A 17,564-nucleotide genomic window follows, 5' to 3' on the forward strand; every position below is an offset into this window, starting at 1 on the left:
GAGACTAAATCATTGCCTGTTTCTTGTCTGTTATGTCATCTACGGTGAATGAGAATTGAGACGGGAGGCAAGGCAGCGGGCCGGCACATCACGGAGTGTGGCGTGCTGACGTCCACGGGGAGGCTTCCGTTTCAATCTACTAAAGGCCGGTACAACTTTATCCACAGACTCTTTAGCAAAAACAAAACCTGCATTTTCCATATTTGTATGTGTTCTCAGTCGTAGGTAATATTGATGGTACACACATAAACCTGCTTTCATTTATAAGCCTAAGAGGATGTTGACCTGCTCCTATACACATGAAAGAATACATGCTCTAGGCAGTTAGGAGAAATAAATAAATAAATAAATAAATAGAAAACTTGGCAACTGATTGACTAGTTAATGCATTTAATTAATTAGTGGCATATGATTGTTTGGTCTAACCTCTGCTGACAATTACAGACGTCCATTTTTGTTATTGTGCGTGGTTTGTTCTGATCTGTGCTGTGGTGGACATTCAATATGGTGTCTGTTTGACGATTTGAGCTGAATATTGGATAATTGGATAATTGGGTAATTGGGTTTAAAAAAAAAAAGTAGTAATCTAAATAGCCTTGAGTAGTTTTAATTTTAGCAATTACTTCTTAAAGTACAATAACGAAACATAAGGAAGCCGTTATAATGGGGAAAAAGAACACTAAAAATCCAAAAGTAATCACTCCTGTTGATATAGTACAGAAGAATAATCCTTTAATCAGAGGCATCGCAAACATTGCAAAAAATATCGGAAAAATGGCTGATTAGCGCGTTGAGGAAGCAAAGAGGTAGGCGGAGCAGTGAGGAAGAAGGTTGAACAGAGAGAGATAAGGAAGTGACAGACAAGGATAGAATGGCTGAGGCAGGAGAGCCAACTAGTGGAAGTTATGTGGAACAGTTGACAAAGGATCTAGAGGAAAGAGTTGGAAGATTGTGGGGAAAAGGACAGTGGAAGACAGATAAAAAGGTATGGGAGGATGTGAAAAGAAGATGGACAGATAAAGGATGGCGCAACAGGTTACCGGAAGTCCCGACGATGACAAAAATACAGAAAATGAGAGACTGCCACAAGGGTTCAAACATAGTCCTCACATTTTCAACAAAATAGTGAAAGACGATTTAGATGGGATAGAGCAGGTATTAAAAAGCAATGTAATTCAATACGTGGACGACATCATCATTTGTTCACCAGATGAGGAGACATGTCATAAGGACTCAATTAAATTGCTACAAATACTGGCAGAGAGGGGTCACAAGGCCTCTCTGAAGAAACTGCAGTATTGTCAGGAGAAGGTAACTTATTTGGGTCAAACAATAACGCAGGGACACAGAAGCATCTCTGATAGTCACGTGGAGGCTATTCGCAAGGCTCCAAAACCCAGAACAGTCCGAGAGATGATGACATTTCTTGGTATTGCAGGATATTCGTCAGCATGGGTTGAGGATTATGCTAGCTTGACGGGGCCTTTGAGAGCTATGATTAAAAGTACTGGGAATGCTAAGCTACACTGTAATCTGTCCTGGACACACGATGGCCTTTTGGCATTTGAAACGACAAAAAAGAAGTTGCAAGAGGCTCCGGCGCTAGCAATTCCAGACTACTCTAAGAATTTTGTGTTATATGTATCGACTTCTACTGGGGGTAAACATGCATGTGCAGTTCTTTGTCAACCAACGGGTACGGGATCGAGTCCTCAACCCATTTCATATTACTCCACGGCTTATTCAGAAGTGGAGCTAGGGTTACCACTGTGTTACAGAGCTATGGTGGGAGTTTCTCTAATGTACAATAAAGCATCATCTGTAACAATGGGTTATCCAGTGACAATTCTTACACATCATAGTCTCAGAAATCTTTTGAATTATGGTAAGAACAACTTGACTATGTCTAGGCTCAGAGACTATCATAGGCTCTTAGAGCAGGAAGATGTTACCCTAGCAAGGTGTGTTACGGTAAATCCAGCTGAGAATTTGCCAACTCCAGAAGATGGTGAGCCACACGATTGTGTTCAAGAAGCAGATAAATACTCTAGGCTTAGATCAGACTTACAAGCTCTCCCATTGCATGTGGTGGACCTGGAGTATTGGACTGATGGGTCTTGTTATCGTGTGGGCGATAAATTAAGTGCTGGCCATGCGGTAGTAAAAGCCCAAGGAACTGGATTTGCAGTTGAGAAGGCTGAAGGGATACCACAGCCTGCATCGGCACAACTTGCTGAGCTGCTGGTGGGGCTAACTGAAGCGTGTTTGTTGGCAGAAGGGAAGCGAGTGACGATATATACCGACTCTGCATATGCACATAATGTGTGCCACTTGTTTGGAGCAGTGTGGAAGAACCGAGGGTTTAAGAAAACGGATGGTTCGCCGATACAGCATCACGCCCAGATCATGAAATTGCTGCATGCTATGATGAAGCCTAAAGAAATAGCAATAGCTAAGTGTGCGGCACATAGGAGGGATGCATCAAGGGTTTCACAAGGGAATAGAGCGGCTGATGAAGCTGCAAGAGCAGTCACAGGAGCAGATAAATTGGGCAAAGTTCTTCTCGTCACACATGAAGTGAACTTGGAAGACAAAATTACGCTCAAAGATGTGATTTTAATACAGGAAGCTGCTCCTGAAATGGACAAACAGTTGTGGCTAGACCGAGGTGCCACCCGAGATTCTACTGGACTTTGGAGAAATCATGAGGGGCTGATACTATCACCTCCAGACCTGTTGGGTCTGATGATTCAGGAGGCGCATGGTTTAGCTCACGTTGCAAGGGGGGAAGTTAAGAGAAAGATTACAAAAGAGTATGGTTTTTGGGCACCATGTTTGCTTGAACAGATTGATTATGTCATAGGCAGGTGCACTATCTGTCTGAAAAACAATGTTCGGAGGGGAGTGACGGTTCCTCCTGGCCACATCCCAACTCCAAGAGGTCCTATGCGTGAACTAGTTGTGGACTATGTTGACATGATAAAACCGATTGGAGGGAAAAGATATATGCTAGTCGTTGTGGACAGATTTTCACGATGGCCTGAGGCTTGTCCAACAAAACGGAAAGATGCTCAATCGGTTGCTAAGTTCTTATGTAGAGAGGTCATAAGCAGGTGGGGACTTCCAGATCGAATATCCTCAGACAATGGGAAAGAGTTTGTGGATAAGACGGTGAAATTGATTTTGCAAAAACTAGGAATTAAACAGCGTCTTGGTGCAGTCTATCATCTGCAAAGTCAAGGGATGTGCGAAAGAATGAATGGTGTTCTGAAAAATCGTATTGTCAAAATATGCCAGCACACGGGGTTAAATTGGATAGCAGCGCTTCCATTGGCGTTAATGGTATGTCGCTCTAGTGAGCTCCGCGATTTACATATGACACCTCATGAGTTGGTTACAGGAAGACTGATGCCAACGCCTTGTCTGCGGACAAGTGGGAAAGGTCCAAGTCTGGCCCTTTTAGAAGATGAAATGCAAACATATGTCACATACATGGTTAATCTACATAAAAGAATATCCACATATGTGTCTGACAGGCAAACTAAGGAGGAGGTGCAGGAGAAGCTCAATGAGCAAAAAAGGATCACAGTGCAACCTGGAGACAAGGTGTTCGTGAAGGTGTTTAGACGGAAGTGGTATAACGAACGCCGTGAAGGACCATTTGAAGTAGTTCGCAGTACTGGAACCGCGGTCCAGGTTAAAGGGTCTCCCACGTGGTATCATTTATCACATTGTGTCAAAGCGCCAAGTGAAGAGGCGCCACATTCACCGATCCAAGATGTTGAAGGCTCAAGAGAGCCCGAAGACAATGTGGATGTTTCTGTACATATTCCTGATGATGCCAGAAATGACTCGGCAGTTGATGGACAGGAAAGAAGATTTAGAGACATTGTCTTTCAACATGTCCCAGACCCAGCAGGACCTATTTCAGTTGCCTGCAAAGCGCCAGAGATATCAAAGGGCGGTGACTCCGCTGCAGGACAACCCAGGGATCCAGTTAGACAAAGGAGCCCGAGACCAGTTAGGAGAAGAGTCAAACCAAACCGTTACAAGAACCAGGGTTGAAGCAACCTTGGGGGAGTCAGTTCGGCTTCCATGTCAGTGTACAGAAGAAAATAGTGGTAAAGGGAAACTCAGAGTTCAGTGGAAAGATGGCCATGGTAAGATCCTAGATCTGTCAGAGACATTACCAGTAGGGAAATATACATTACTTAATGACAAAAGGAGAGTGAAGGGTGAGGGAGACTGTAGTCTCTATGTACACAAGCCTCAACAGGAAGATCAGGGTGATTACAGGTGTACTTTTTACGATCGACATATTGGAAGTAAGCGGCCCGAGTTAGGATTTAGAGTTCGCATAGTGTCTCTAGTGATACTAGGGGGGAATAAGAGTATGGACTTCCAAGATGTTGGGGAAACAAGAGAATTGACAACAATGACATCAACTCGCCAGACGAAAGCTGGGAAAATGGAAGAGAAATCTACTCTTTCAATGGCAAAAGCTATTGGAAGTATAAATGCATCACATGTAACTACAAAGGCGCCTCAGATGGTATCTATAACGTCACCTCCTTTGAGTACTGTGATCAGAGTTAGGTTAGGAGGAACAGCTTACCTTCCTTGTCAATGTGGGAGATGGAACAGTGGTGGTAACTTGCCTCCCAAATGGGAGAATAGTCGTGGTGAAGATTTGTTGTTGACAAGACCTGAAGATGACATTGTGCCTCGTGATCAAAGGAAGTATATTTTGTTCAATGAGATGAGGTGGAAGAAAAGTGAAGATGATTGTTCCCTTGTCCTGCGTAACGTTACTCGGGAAGACGAAGGAGAATACATGTGTACTTATGTAGAACCGGAGTTTAAATTTGTTCCATATCAAAATTATTGGATCGAAGGTCGTGTAACTCGTAGAGTGTCACTCCTGATAAGAGATTTGGGGCCTATTGGAGTTTCTACGAATACTAAAGGGGTTCAGAAACAATTTACTACAGTAACTACTCCAAAGGTGATTAGTACACAGATGAAGCTTGTTACGTTAGTTCCAGAAACAACTAAGAATGGTCATACACCTACTCAGGCTACTACTCTAGCTATGACTCCAAAGGGGATGAATGCTACAACGGTGACGACATCTGTGGCATCTACGACATTTGTAAATATAACGCAGACATCTAATATGACATCTTGGACATTTAAGGATGTGATTAATGCAACCCAGAAGCTAATGTCAAAATTAGAGCCTAGCGTGAACAGCAGTAATGACACTGTTGAAGTTAGAGAACAGAGGATAGAAGAGAGGTATGTAGAGTCATCTATGACAGCTCAGAAGACTATGTCAAACGTAGATAATAACTTTGTTGACTCTGATCAGACACCAGAGTACATGATGGATCAATACCATACAATACAAAAGAGAGACACTAAATGGAAGGCATTTGGGTTTGATCCTTCAGTGTTACACATCGCAGACCCTTGGGCAGGTAGGAACTTATGGTTCCAGCAAGTAACCCACTCCGTAAGATCGGTTGTGAAAACGGATGGTCCATGTCTGGTGAAAGTCCTATCGCCGAACTCATGGCCTTCGATTTTAGAGACTATACCAGAACCACTAACCACTAGGTGTCAAAGTTATGCATTATCATGGCTGTTGTATCACCAGCAGTCAGCAGTAGATATAGTGATGTCTTTGTCAGTGCATCTGTTTAGGCCTAGATTTACTTGTTCTTGGTTGATGGAATTATCATATGTAAATTTACTTGATCAGCATGAAGATATCAGAACTGCGTTCCCTGATGTAATGGAGGTGACAGAAGTGGGAGCTACCAGCTGCTTTTGTTCAAATACAACTTATGGTGGGCCGGGAACGTTTATGGGGTTATCAGATTGTGATGATTATATGATGGACTTGGGTAAAATGAAACATGGGACTAGTAATGATTTGTATGAAGCATCTTTTCAGGTACCAGAACACAAAAAGAAGACAATTTTAAGGGTACATAACCAGATATTGCCGGGGAATGTGACTATAGGAAATTTCAAGGATATTTGGTGGGTCTGTGGTAATAAGGCATACCTATTTCTACCATATGGGTGGACAGGATGCTGTTATATGGCACTGTTGAAACTTCCATATGAGGTTCTTACTATCCAGAAGGGAGTAGGGCCAGATGGGGTCCAATCCGATGTCGCTTCAAGTAATAGGAAGAAACGTGAGTTGGCACAGTTCCACAATTTGGAATCTTACCATTGGAGAATAAGTATAGGAGAGAAGTGGGGTATAGGATTATTTCCATGGTATGGGGTGACATTCTTGGCAGATCACATCGACAACATTACCTACACCTTGCAGGGCTTTGCGAACGAAACCATAAGAGGTTTTGAATATTTGTCAAACACTCAGAAAAGCCACAGACTGACGTTGCTAAAACATGACATGGCTCTTGACTATATTTTGGCCAAACAAGGGGGCCTTTGTATGACTTTGAACTTAACAGGGTCGGCTTGCTACACGTTGATTCCTGATAGTTCTGATAATATGACTAGTGTCATAGAGGCATTGAAGAGATGCATTTGGCCCGTCAGAAGACGCGGGATGGTCTGCAAATGCTTGGTTGCAGGATAAATTGGGGCCACTAGGAGCAGTGTTAGTTCAGGTTTTGGTAGCGCTCGTTCTGTCGTTGTGTGTGATGTTTTGTTTTTGTACGCTGTTGTTGACCTTTGCAAAGGCTATGATAATTAGATGGGTTGGAGTTGTGCTGCCCGGCGATCAAACTCTGATGCCATTATTACACGAAGCTGACACGGACGTGGATGAGGATGACGCGATACAGATCGAATTGGTGGAGGAATATCCATTTTGAATATCTCATATGATTATAATCCTATTATTTACCTCTGTTATCGCTTGCGTAGTTTGTAGTGTTGATTTTGTTTTGCTCTTTCGAGACTTTGTTTAGTCTCGAAGGGGGGGTATGGAAACAAATGAACAATATGATTAATGGACAATGTGATTTGTAATTTCACATTTTTACTTATAGAAGTGTTCTTATTCTGTGTTTGATGTTTTAATGTGTATCTATTCTGTATGCAAAAGATACTGGTTTTCTTTTCTTCCATTCTAGAACATTTTGGGGGAAGACCACTGTGAGGGTGGTGGATTGTCAGGGACTCCGATGGGCTGAATGGATTCAGACACTTCAAACATGAAAATACGAATGGTCTGAAGGACTCTGAACGTGGACTGGCGATACAACATCCAGATTCAAGACGCCATCGACACTACACCTGAGTCAAGGCTGCTGAGAAACTGCAGCGTTATACAGTCTTATGTCTTCTCTTAGATGTTACATTAGTATTATTAAAAATGAATTTTCTTCTTTGTGTATTAAATGCTTGGGAAATGACGGTTTCTAAATATAATGGGACCTCGGATGTTTTCTTTTTCTCGATGTTTAGGGACAGTGGGGTAGGCAGGAAAAGGTCCATAGAAAGGTGCGATGGGTCGACCAGCCTGACTTTGGACATTGTTTTGTTTTGATTTACTGGGAGTTCCATATGTATTTGCTTAAGTCATTTCCTTACACAAATTGCTAAAATTCCACATTTCAGTGTTATGGAGTACTGCGTATGGTCGCCTTGGCAGAGGGACCGTGAGGGAATTTTCCTGTCTACATTGTTTAATGGATATTTCAAGAAAAATTAGCTGCCTGACTCACTCTCACTTTTATACTCCGTACAGTTGCTTTAATGTTAAAAAGGACGGGTTGTTAATTCTGTCATGATTATACACCTGTATGTCTCTTCTTTTATTTTTTCGAGACTTTTTGTGTAAGTCTCGAAGGGGGGAATATGTGGTATATTTTCTGGTCTTTCACAATACAGCGAAGGACACAAGTGTTTTTGTCTTACATAGGATACAGGAAGCAGATGGACAGGATACCAGGGGCCAAATGTGATTAAGTGTGTAGAATGACGGAGCCACATACATTATCTTGTCTTTCTCCCCCAAATGTGATTAATATGTACCCTATATAATGAGGTGCAAGAGCCCGGATTGTCAGGGAACTCACAGATTCGACTCGAGACCTCCGGGCGCTCTAGACGTCCGTCATGACATGTGTTGCTTGTTTGTAATAAACTTTATTATACCAGCAAGAACAGTGTCCGCAGAGCATCCTTCCTCATCACTACAACAGCACTGTCACATGAAAGATACGACACTGACTAAACTGCCTCCTCCGTTTCCTCGCCTCATCCATCACCACTTTCTCACTCCACCACCTGCCTGCTGTCACTTCTCCAACTCTGGTCATCAAGTCCGTGGCTACCGACAAAATACCTCAGGCTTATCATTACATCCTCCCCGGCTGGCATGGTTCTGCAATACTCCACCTCGCAACTCCTCAAACTCAACAACTTCTCTGCTCCTCCGTGCATCTCAGCCATCAAAACACTTGGACTCCTCCGTTGGCCCCGTTACATCCACAGAGCCTCCCGCAGAAAGTTTGTTTACTCCTGGCCTGATCGCTCCACTCTCTCCATCCCCTCCCTCTGGTCAGCCGAGCGCACCGCCGCAACTCCTGCACGTCATCACCACAACAACCTACACGTCATCACCACAACAACCGACACGTCATCACCACAACAACCGACACGTCATCACCACAACAACCTACACGAGCGAGTTGCCTGCCTCCGCCCCTTACCAAAGCACCCCAGCCTGTCCAAACTCATCCACATCTCAAAATTGCTCTGTTTAACACCCGATCCCTAAACAACAAGGGCCTCTTACTCAATGAATTCATAACTGACAATAATCTGGACTTTCTCTGTTTAACCGAAACATGGCAAAACCAACAGGACTACTTTTCACTAAACCAAACCACACCCCCTGGATACTCATACATGGACAAGCCACGCCACCATGGGCGTGGTGGTGGTGGAATAGCCACAATCTTTCGTAAAGACATCACTACAAGTGCAATAACCATCCCGGCTCCCTCCTCATTTGTTTTTAAACTGTCTGGTCCCAAACACCTGGTTACTGCAGTCGTTTACCGCCCCCCAAAACCTAACCCTGCTTTCCCCTCTGATCTGTCTGAATTTCTCACACAACTCTGCGCCATCTCTCCATCCATTCTGCTACTCGGTGACTTTAACATACACGTCGACTCATCGGACTCCACAACCTCTACAGAACTCCTGGACATTTTTAACTTCTTCAACATCTCCCAACATGTCGACTTTCCCACCCATAAAAAAGGACACACACTTGACCTGGTCTGCACCTCCGGCATTACCATCAGCAATCTAACCAGCATCGACCTCACCATCTCTGACCACCTGGCTATCACCTTGGACATAGACATCCCCACCCCCCATGTTAAGCAGAATCGCACCATAACATTCCGGAACATCAAGTCCGTCAACCTCCCCTCGCTCTCCTCCACCTTGGCTGCCACCGTCTCTGCCTCTGCCCCTATTTCGACTGCCTCCCCCACTGCCCTGGTCAATTACTATAATGATGCACTCTCCTCCTGTCTTGATGTCATCGCCCCCAAAAAATCAAAACTCGTCTCCTTCACCCACTCCACCCCCTGGTACACTGACCACCTTCGCCACCTCAAAGTGCAGGGCCGTCAACTGGAACGTCTTGTCAAAAATACTGGACTCACTGTTCACCTTGATGCCCTCAAACTCCACCAACAACAATATAAAGATGCCCTCAACACCGCTCGCTCCTCTCACTACTCCTCCATCATCAAATCTGGCTCCAACAACCCCAAAACGCTTTTCTCCACCATCAACAAACACCTCTCCTCCATAGTCTCCAGCATGAAGACCTCCACCTGTGCCCTTGACCCCCTCCCCTCTTCCTTAGTCAAGGCCTGCCTCCCCTCACTCTCCCCTCTCATCACCAACATCATCAACTCCTCATTGTCCTCTGGTCTCGTGCCCCTCCCACTCAAGCTCGCTGCTGTCACCCCCGTACTGAAAAAACCTGGTCTTGACCCCGACATCCCCAACAACTACCGGCCCATCTCCAACCTCCCCTACCTGTCCAAAGTCCTTGAGAGAGCTGTCGCATCACAACTCAAGTCCCACCTCAATCTCCACAATCTCTACGAACCCTTCCAATCCGGCTTCCGTTCAAAACACAGCACAGAAACCGCCCTACTGAAAATCACAAATGACATACTTCTCTCTGCTGACTCTGAATCACCAAAACTGCCTTCTTTCACCTCAGGAACATTGCACGCCTCCGGCCCTCCCTGTCCTCTGCCACCACCGAAATTCTCATCCATGCCCTCATAACCTCCAGACTCAACTACTGCAACAGCATCCTCTATGGCTCTCCCAACAAAATCCTCAATAAACTCCAATATGTTCAGAACTCTGCCGCTCGACTGCTCACCTCCACGCCACTACGAACACATCACCCCGGTCCTACGCAACCTCCACTGGCTCCCGGTCAAATACAGGATAGACTTTAAAATATTACTCAATACCTACAAAGCCCTAAACAACCTGGCCCCTCCCTACCTTTCAGACCTCCTCCCCCTCCACGCCCCAACCAGCGCAAACACTCTGAAGACCATCAGGACCAAGCGCCGGACCTGGGGTGACCTTCTCAGTTGCTGCACCCTCCCTCTGGAACGTCCTCCCCATCCACATCCGTCAGGCTCCCACCCTATCATCATTCAAACAAGCCCTCAAAACCCACCTCTTCAAACTCGCCTTCACCTGCTAACCCCTGCTCCCTTTCCTCCCTACCCTCCACTACATGACTCATTCCGCACAGCTTCTCCGGTTTTCTTTTTTTTTTAAATGTTCTGTTTGTTTGTTTTGTTTGCTCCTTTGTGTTCTTTTTTGTTTTGTTTGTCTTCGCCCTATGTAAAGCGTCTTTGGGTATCTAGAAAAGCGCTATATAAAATGAAAGTATTATTATTATTATTATTATTCACTCACCTCACCTGGAGAATGTTCACCTCCTGCACATGAGGATTGTGTAAATGAGCAAAGTGTGTAAATAAAGCCAGTGACAGTTCTCACACAATCACTCCATGACCTCATGATCTGTCCTCATCATACTGCCATAATAAAACATGAATACAAAAATACATTCACTGTGTTCACCTATCAGACTTCCTTTTTTAAATGATATCTATGGTGGTGGGTACCAGTGATGGTCTCCATCATGTTGGAAGCAATCAGTGTGATTCCTGTGAATCTATAAATACTTCAGTGACATTTGTGATGTGTTCTGCTGCAGGATAGATACTCTGTCACTGTTAGGACTGTCAATAGAAGAATGAGGAGCAAACAAGTGTTCAGAGATCACCTCATCCAAAGCACTTTGATTTCTGTCTTCCTCTTGTAGTTGCTGTAATTCACCATAAAGACCCATTGATCAGCAGCTCATTTCTATGCATCAACATTCACACGGTGCTTTGCATTGACCGTTTATGGTTGAATGTGGGCGTGTAGAGGGATGTGAGGCAGAACCAGCTGCACACATTTACAGGTTGAATATGGAATTATTAGAGGAAATATCTCACTGGAAGACTTATGCAAGGTTTTATGAATCAGAATATTTGTTTGTACGTGCATTTCCTCCTTTCAACATACTCAAACATTTCAAAAATGAAGAATGAAGCTGATGTAGAGCTGCAGGATTATGATGAACACGTCATCAACAGGATCAGTGAAGAGAACACGTTTAAAAGATACAACTGCTGTCAAGTTGGCTTTAACAATGAGAACTTTCCTCACATGCAGGCAGAAGTGAAACATCAGGGCAAAGACATTCTGCAGCTTGACATCTATGAGGAGCAAGATCAGAGCATCAGAAGAGCTTCACTGAGAGCAGCATAGTATCAGTGTTCCACCTGGACAGCTTTGCTGCTGAGAACGAGATTCTCTCACTGCAGATCTACATTGAGATCAAATGAAGGGAAACACCTGGCATGAATGAAGAGTTATGGGACCAACTGATGGAACACAAGTATCCACTCCTCAGAAGATGTGCCTTGAACTGGATGAAGAAACATGTCTCCACTTCAGCTGTACCAGGTGCTGAGCCAGTAGAGTTCAACATGCAGAAAAGTCACGTTTGAAAGCAGACAAAGGGAATCTAACGGTTCACCTGATGAGGAAGTGACAGGTGAAGGCTCATGAAGGGATAGAGCCACCTCAGAGAGTGTTTATATACAGACTCACAGTATGTAGTTAGGGAGGGACTGGACCCAGACATAGGAATCAGATCAGTACACAGATGATGTCACTGATGGGCTTACCTGAGCAGGTGAGATACACGATGGAGGAAGAGGAATATGATACTAAACATTCCCTCATATCAGATACAGTCTTATCACAGTTATAGTCGATCCTCCACACATATCTGTTTGAGGACTCTCTCCGTCTTACATCAACAGCAGAGCCACAGTCCAGATCTCTACAGACAACAGATGCTTTCTTCAGGTTCCAGTCAGAGTATTCTATTGGTTTCCAGAATACTCGTTTCACCTCCAGTGTTCCTGCACAGCGACTGGCTCCTCCCACCAACCTGACAGGTTCTGAACAGAAACAAGAGAGTCGTCAGTAAAGAACAAAGTGAGTTTCAGTAGAACAGAAATGAACCAGATCAGAGCTGCAGCTCCTCTTCTACCTGAGCAGGTGAGTCCAACAGCTTTGCCAGGTGAGCAGGTGTTTCTATCTGAGCCTGAGCTTCTACAGTCCAGGAGAGCAGACTCATGGCCTCCACACTGGAACTCTTTGGTCCACATTGGAGCCTCCACTTCTCCATAGAGCGCCCCCTGGAGGACTGAAGGAGCCCCACAGCCAAGCTCCCTACAGACCACCTCTGCATCCTGCTGGTCAAAGTCATCTTCACACACTGAGGACCACCTCTGGTTGGACTGGTTGGACTGGTTAGAGTGGTTGGACTTCACCTCCAGTCTACCTGAGCACAGACTAGTCCCATTCACCAGCCTGACAGGTCTGGAGTCTGTAGAGATGATAGAAGATGAAAGAGAGAGAGATAAAAAATCACCAGACACTAAATAACATTCTGTCTTATTTTTCTTAGAAGATCTGTGACTCAGAATATGAGGCTGAGCTGAGCTGCTCAAAGTTGTGGCCAGTAGGTCATTGGTGCCTGTTATGTTGGAAACCAAAGAACCTGCTGGTGGAAACCAGTGAATAAGAAAGCTGTCAAGCTGAAGGAGGAGTCCTTTCAGGCTGGTTGTTGGTTGTTCCAGACACCTGAAGCAGCAGACATGTAGGTCTCATTCATAAAGATATCTTGGTGCGTTCAGCACCTGAATTACTGAGGCAGCAGCTCAACAGACAAGTCTGCTGCCACTCTAGCTGGTGCATGTTTGTGTCAACCTGAGTACATTACTGTCATAGATGATGTCACTGATGGGCTTACCTGAGCAGGTGACATCCAGCATGAAGGTAGAGTCATCTGTTGTTAAACACTCCCTCAGATCATTTCCTGAATGAACACAGTCAGACTTGATCCACCACACAGCTCTCTCTGAGGACTCCTTTCTCCATCCTACAGAAACAGCAGAGCCACAGTCCAGAGCTCTACAGGCAATAGATGCTGCCTTCAGGGTCACGCCAGAGCCCTTTACTGGTTTCCAGGATCTTTCATGTTTCAGCTCCAGTGTTCCTGCACAGCGACTGTCTCTTCCCACCAACCTGATAGACTCTGAACAGAAACAAGGGAGTCGTCAGTAAAGAAATTAATTTAATTAAGAACAAACTCAACCTTGACTGCTGATTCTGCTTCATTCAATCTTTATTTCTCTTTTCTTTTTCTATTTACCTGTTGATGTGTGAAGTCCTTCAGCCTGGAGTCCTGGAGAAATATGCACATATTTGTTGTTTTAAGAAAATGTAATAGAAATCAACAAATATATTTTTTATAATGTATTTGCAATTTTCATCAAAAACTTTAGATGTTGTTACATTTATTTACAGACAGTTAAACCTGCATTTAAAAACAAGTCTGCTATTTTAGATATCTCCTTCCTTCTCAGCCAATCACAGAAGAGTAGGTTAAAGGTCATTATTTATGTCATAACTGTTACAGTTTTACTTCCATACACTTCCAGCTCACAGCCCAGCCCCTTCTCTCTCACCACACCATCCCTCACCTAATCAGTATTACTCAGTGCACCTGTATAGCCGCATGTCATCATTCCGCCGCTGGCTGTCGAGGTGGTGTCCTGCAAACAATGTGGGCTTCGTAGACAATTGGCATACTTTCTGGGGAAAGCCTGGTCTGATTAGGAGAGACGGCATCCATCCTACTTTGGATGGAGCGGATCTCATCTCTAGAAATCTGACCCAGTTCATTAGTGGACCTAATCCATGACCCAGAGTTCAGACCAGGAAGCAGAAGCAGAGTCGCAGTCTTTCACACTTCTCTTCCTTTAGAGCAGTTACCCACCCAGTTACCACCCAGTTACCACCCAGTTACCCACCCAGTTACCCACCCAGTTACCACCCAGTTACCACCCAGTTACCCACCCAGTTACCCACCCAGTTACCACCCAGTTACCCACCCAGTTACCCACCCAGTTACCACCCAGTTACCCACCCAGTTACCCACCCAGTTACCACCCAGTTACCCACCCAGTTACCCACCCAGTTACCAACCAGTTACCCACCCAGTTACCCACCCAGTTACCCACCCAAAACCCTATAGAGACTGTGTCTGCCCCACGGCCACTTCAATTATTTAAAGTCAACAGAAGAGGAGTTATACAAAATAACTTAATAAAAGTTAAGGCAACCGATGCAACAGTGCATCAAAACAGGACAGTTAAATGTGGACTCTTAAATATCAGATCTCTGTCATCTAAGGGTGTACTTGTAAATGATTTAATATCAGATAATCATATTGATTTATTCTGTCTTACTGAAACCTGGCTGTGTCATGAAGAGTACGTTAGCCTTAATGAATCAACTCCTCCAGGTTATATTAATACTCATATTCCTGGAGGCACAGGCCGAGGAGGTGGAGTAGCAGCTATCTTTGACTCAAGCCTATTAATAAACCCTAAACCTAAATTAAATTATAACTAATTTGAAACCCTTGTTCTTAGTCTTTCAAACCCGACCTGGAAAGCATTACAGTCAGTTCTCTTTGTTATAGTGTACCGCGCACCAGGTGCGTATTCTGAATTCCTATCTGAATTCTCAGAGTTTTTATCTAGTTTAGTCCTGAAAACAGATAAAGTTATTATTGTAGGGGATTTTAATATTCATGTGGATGTGTATAATGATAGCCTTAGTACTGCGTTTGTTCATTATTAGATTCTATATGGCTTCTGTCAGTGTGTACATAAACCCACTCACTGTTTTAACCCTCCACCTTGTTCTGGTTTATGGTATTGAAATAGAAAATGTAATTGTCTCTCAACAGAACTGTCTTTTATCGGACCATTATCTAATAACCTTTGAATTTTTTCTACCAGAGTGTACGCCATTAGGCAAAAGTTTCTACACTAGATGTCTATCTGATAATGCTGTAGCTAAATTTAAAGAAGCGATTTCTTCAGGGTTTTATTCAGTACCATTGCTCAATATAACAGAGGACTCCTACTCTAGCTTTAGTCTGTCTCCATATAACAGAGGACTCCTACTCTAACTTTAGTCTGTCTCCATATAACAGAGGACTCCTACGCTAGCTTTAGTCTGTCTCCATATAACAGAGGACTCCTACTCTAACTTTAGTCTGTCTCCATATAACAGAGGACTCCTACTCTAGCTTTAGTCTGTCTCCATATAACAGTCCTGATATAACAGAGGACTCCTACTCTTTAGTCTGTCTCCATATAACAGAGGACTTAGTCTGTCTCCATATAACAGAGGACTCCTACTCTAACTTTAGTCTGTCTCCATATAACAGAGGACTCCTACTGTCTGTCTCCACCTACTCTAGCTTGACCATCTTGTTGATAGTGCTGCATGCTCACTGAATGACACTAGACTCTATAGCTCCTCTAAAAAAGAAGCTAATAAAAGAAAGGAGGTTTGCTTCATGGTATAACCCTCAAACCCGCGATTTAAAGCAAATATCGCGAAAACTTGAAAGGATATGGCGTTCCACCAATGTGGATGAAGCGCGGTTAGTCTGGTGAGACAGTCTTAAAATATATAAGAAGGCCCTCCGTAATGCTAGAGCAGCCTATTATTCAGCATTAATAGATTTAAATAAGAACAACCCTAGGGTTCTCTTCAGCACTGTAGCCAGGCTGACAGAGAGTCACAGCTCTGTTGAGCCGTGTATTCCTATAAACCTCAGTAGTAGTGACTTCATGAACTTCTTTAATGATAAGATTCTAACTATTAGAGACAAAATTTATAATCTACTGCCCTCAACCAGTACCGATCGATCCACAGCTGTAGAACCTGAAATATATTTAGATGGCTTTTCTCCCATCGACCTTCAACAATTGACTTTAACTATTTCTAAGTCTAAACCTTCCACCTGTCTCTTAGACCCGATTCCGACTAGGCTGCTTCAGGAAGTTTTACCTTTAATTAGCAATTCTTTATTAGAAATTATCAATCTGTCTTTACTAATGGGCCATGTAGCACAGGCCTTCAAACTAGCTGTAATTAAACCTCTTCTTAAGAACCTACTCTAGATCCAGAGGTGTTGGCTAACTATAGACCTATATCTAACTATAGACTATATCTAACTATAGACCTATATCTAACTATAGACTATATCTAACTATAGACCTAACTATAGACCTATATCTAACTATAGACTATATCTAACTATAGACTATATCTAACTAACTATAGACCTATATCTAACTATAGACCTAACTATATATATCTAAGACCTATATCTAACTATAGACCTATATCTATATCTAACTATAGACCTATATCTAACCTTAGACCTATATCTAACTATAGACCTATAGACCTATATCTAACTATAGACCTATATCTAACTATAGACTATATCTAACTATATCTATCTAACCTTCTAACTATAGACCTTCTAACCTCTCTAAGATCCTTGAGAAAGCAGTCTCTAATCAGCTGTGTGACTTTCTGCATAACAATAGTTTATTTGAGGATTTTCAGTCAGGATTTAGAGTGAATCATAGCACAGAGACAGCACTGGTGAAAACTACCAATGACCTTCTAATAGCTTCAGACAAAGGACTTGTCTCTGTACTTGTACTGCTAGACCTTAGTGCTGCATTTGATACCATTGATCATCAAATCCTATTACAGAGATTGGAGCATCTAATAGGCATTAAAGGAACCGCACTTAGCTGGTTTAAGTTGTATTTATCAGACCGATCTCAGTTTGTATATGTAAACAATGAAAGCTCGATGAAAACCAGGGTTAGTCACGGAGTTCCACAGGGGTCTGTTCTTGGACCTATTTTATTTACCTTATATATGCTTCCCTTGGGGAATATTATCAGAAAACACTCAGTAAACTTTCATTGTTATGCAGATGATACCCAGTTATATCTATCGATTAAGCAAGACGAAACTAACCAGTTCTCTAAACTTCA

The 17,564-nt window shown here is 43.4% G+C and overlaps 1 protein-coding gene across 2 annotated transcripts in view; it reads right to left on the reverse strand.

Annotated features, from left to right (window-relative positions):
- Positions 1–17,564, reverse strand: part of LOC129101444 (scavenger receptor cysteine-rich type 1 protein M160-like) — a 47,898-nt gene that overhangs the window by 21,034 nt on the left and 9,300 nt on the right. For both annotated transcript variants that reach the window (XM_054611275.1, XM_054611276.1), the window contains exons 3-6: positions 13,835–13,867; positions 13,433–13,717; positions 12,668–13,006; positions 12,297–12,575 (exon numbers count right to left, since the gene is read on the reverse strand). In XM_054611275.1, the coding sequence (XP_054467250.1) occupies positions 12,297–12,575; positions 12,668–13,006; positions 13,433–13,717; positions 13,835–13,867 (936 nt within the window). The remainder of the gene's footprint in view (positions 1–12,296; positions 12,576–12,667; positions 13,007–13,432; positions 13,718–13,834; positions 13,868–17,564) is intronic.

The sequence above is a fragment of the Anoplopoma fimbria genome, chromosome 13 (assembly GCF_027596085.1).
Source record: "Anoplopoma fimbria isolate UVic2021 breed Golden Eagle Sablefish chromosome 13, Afim_UVic_2022, whole genome shotgun sequence".
NCBI classification, from domain to species: Eukaryota; Metazoa; Chordata; class Actinopteri; order Perciformes; family Anoplopomatidae; genus Anoplopoma; species Anoplopoma fimbria.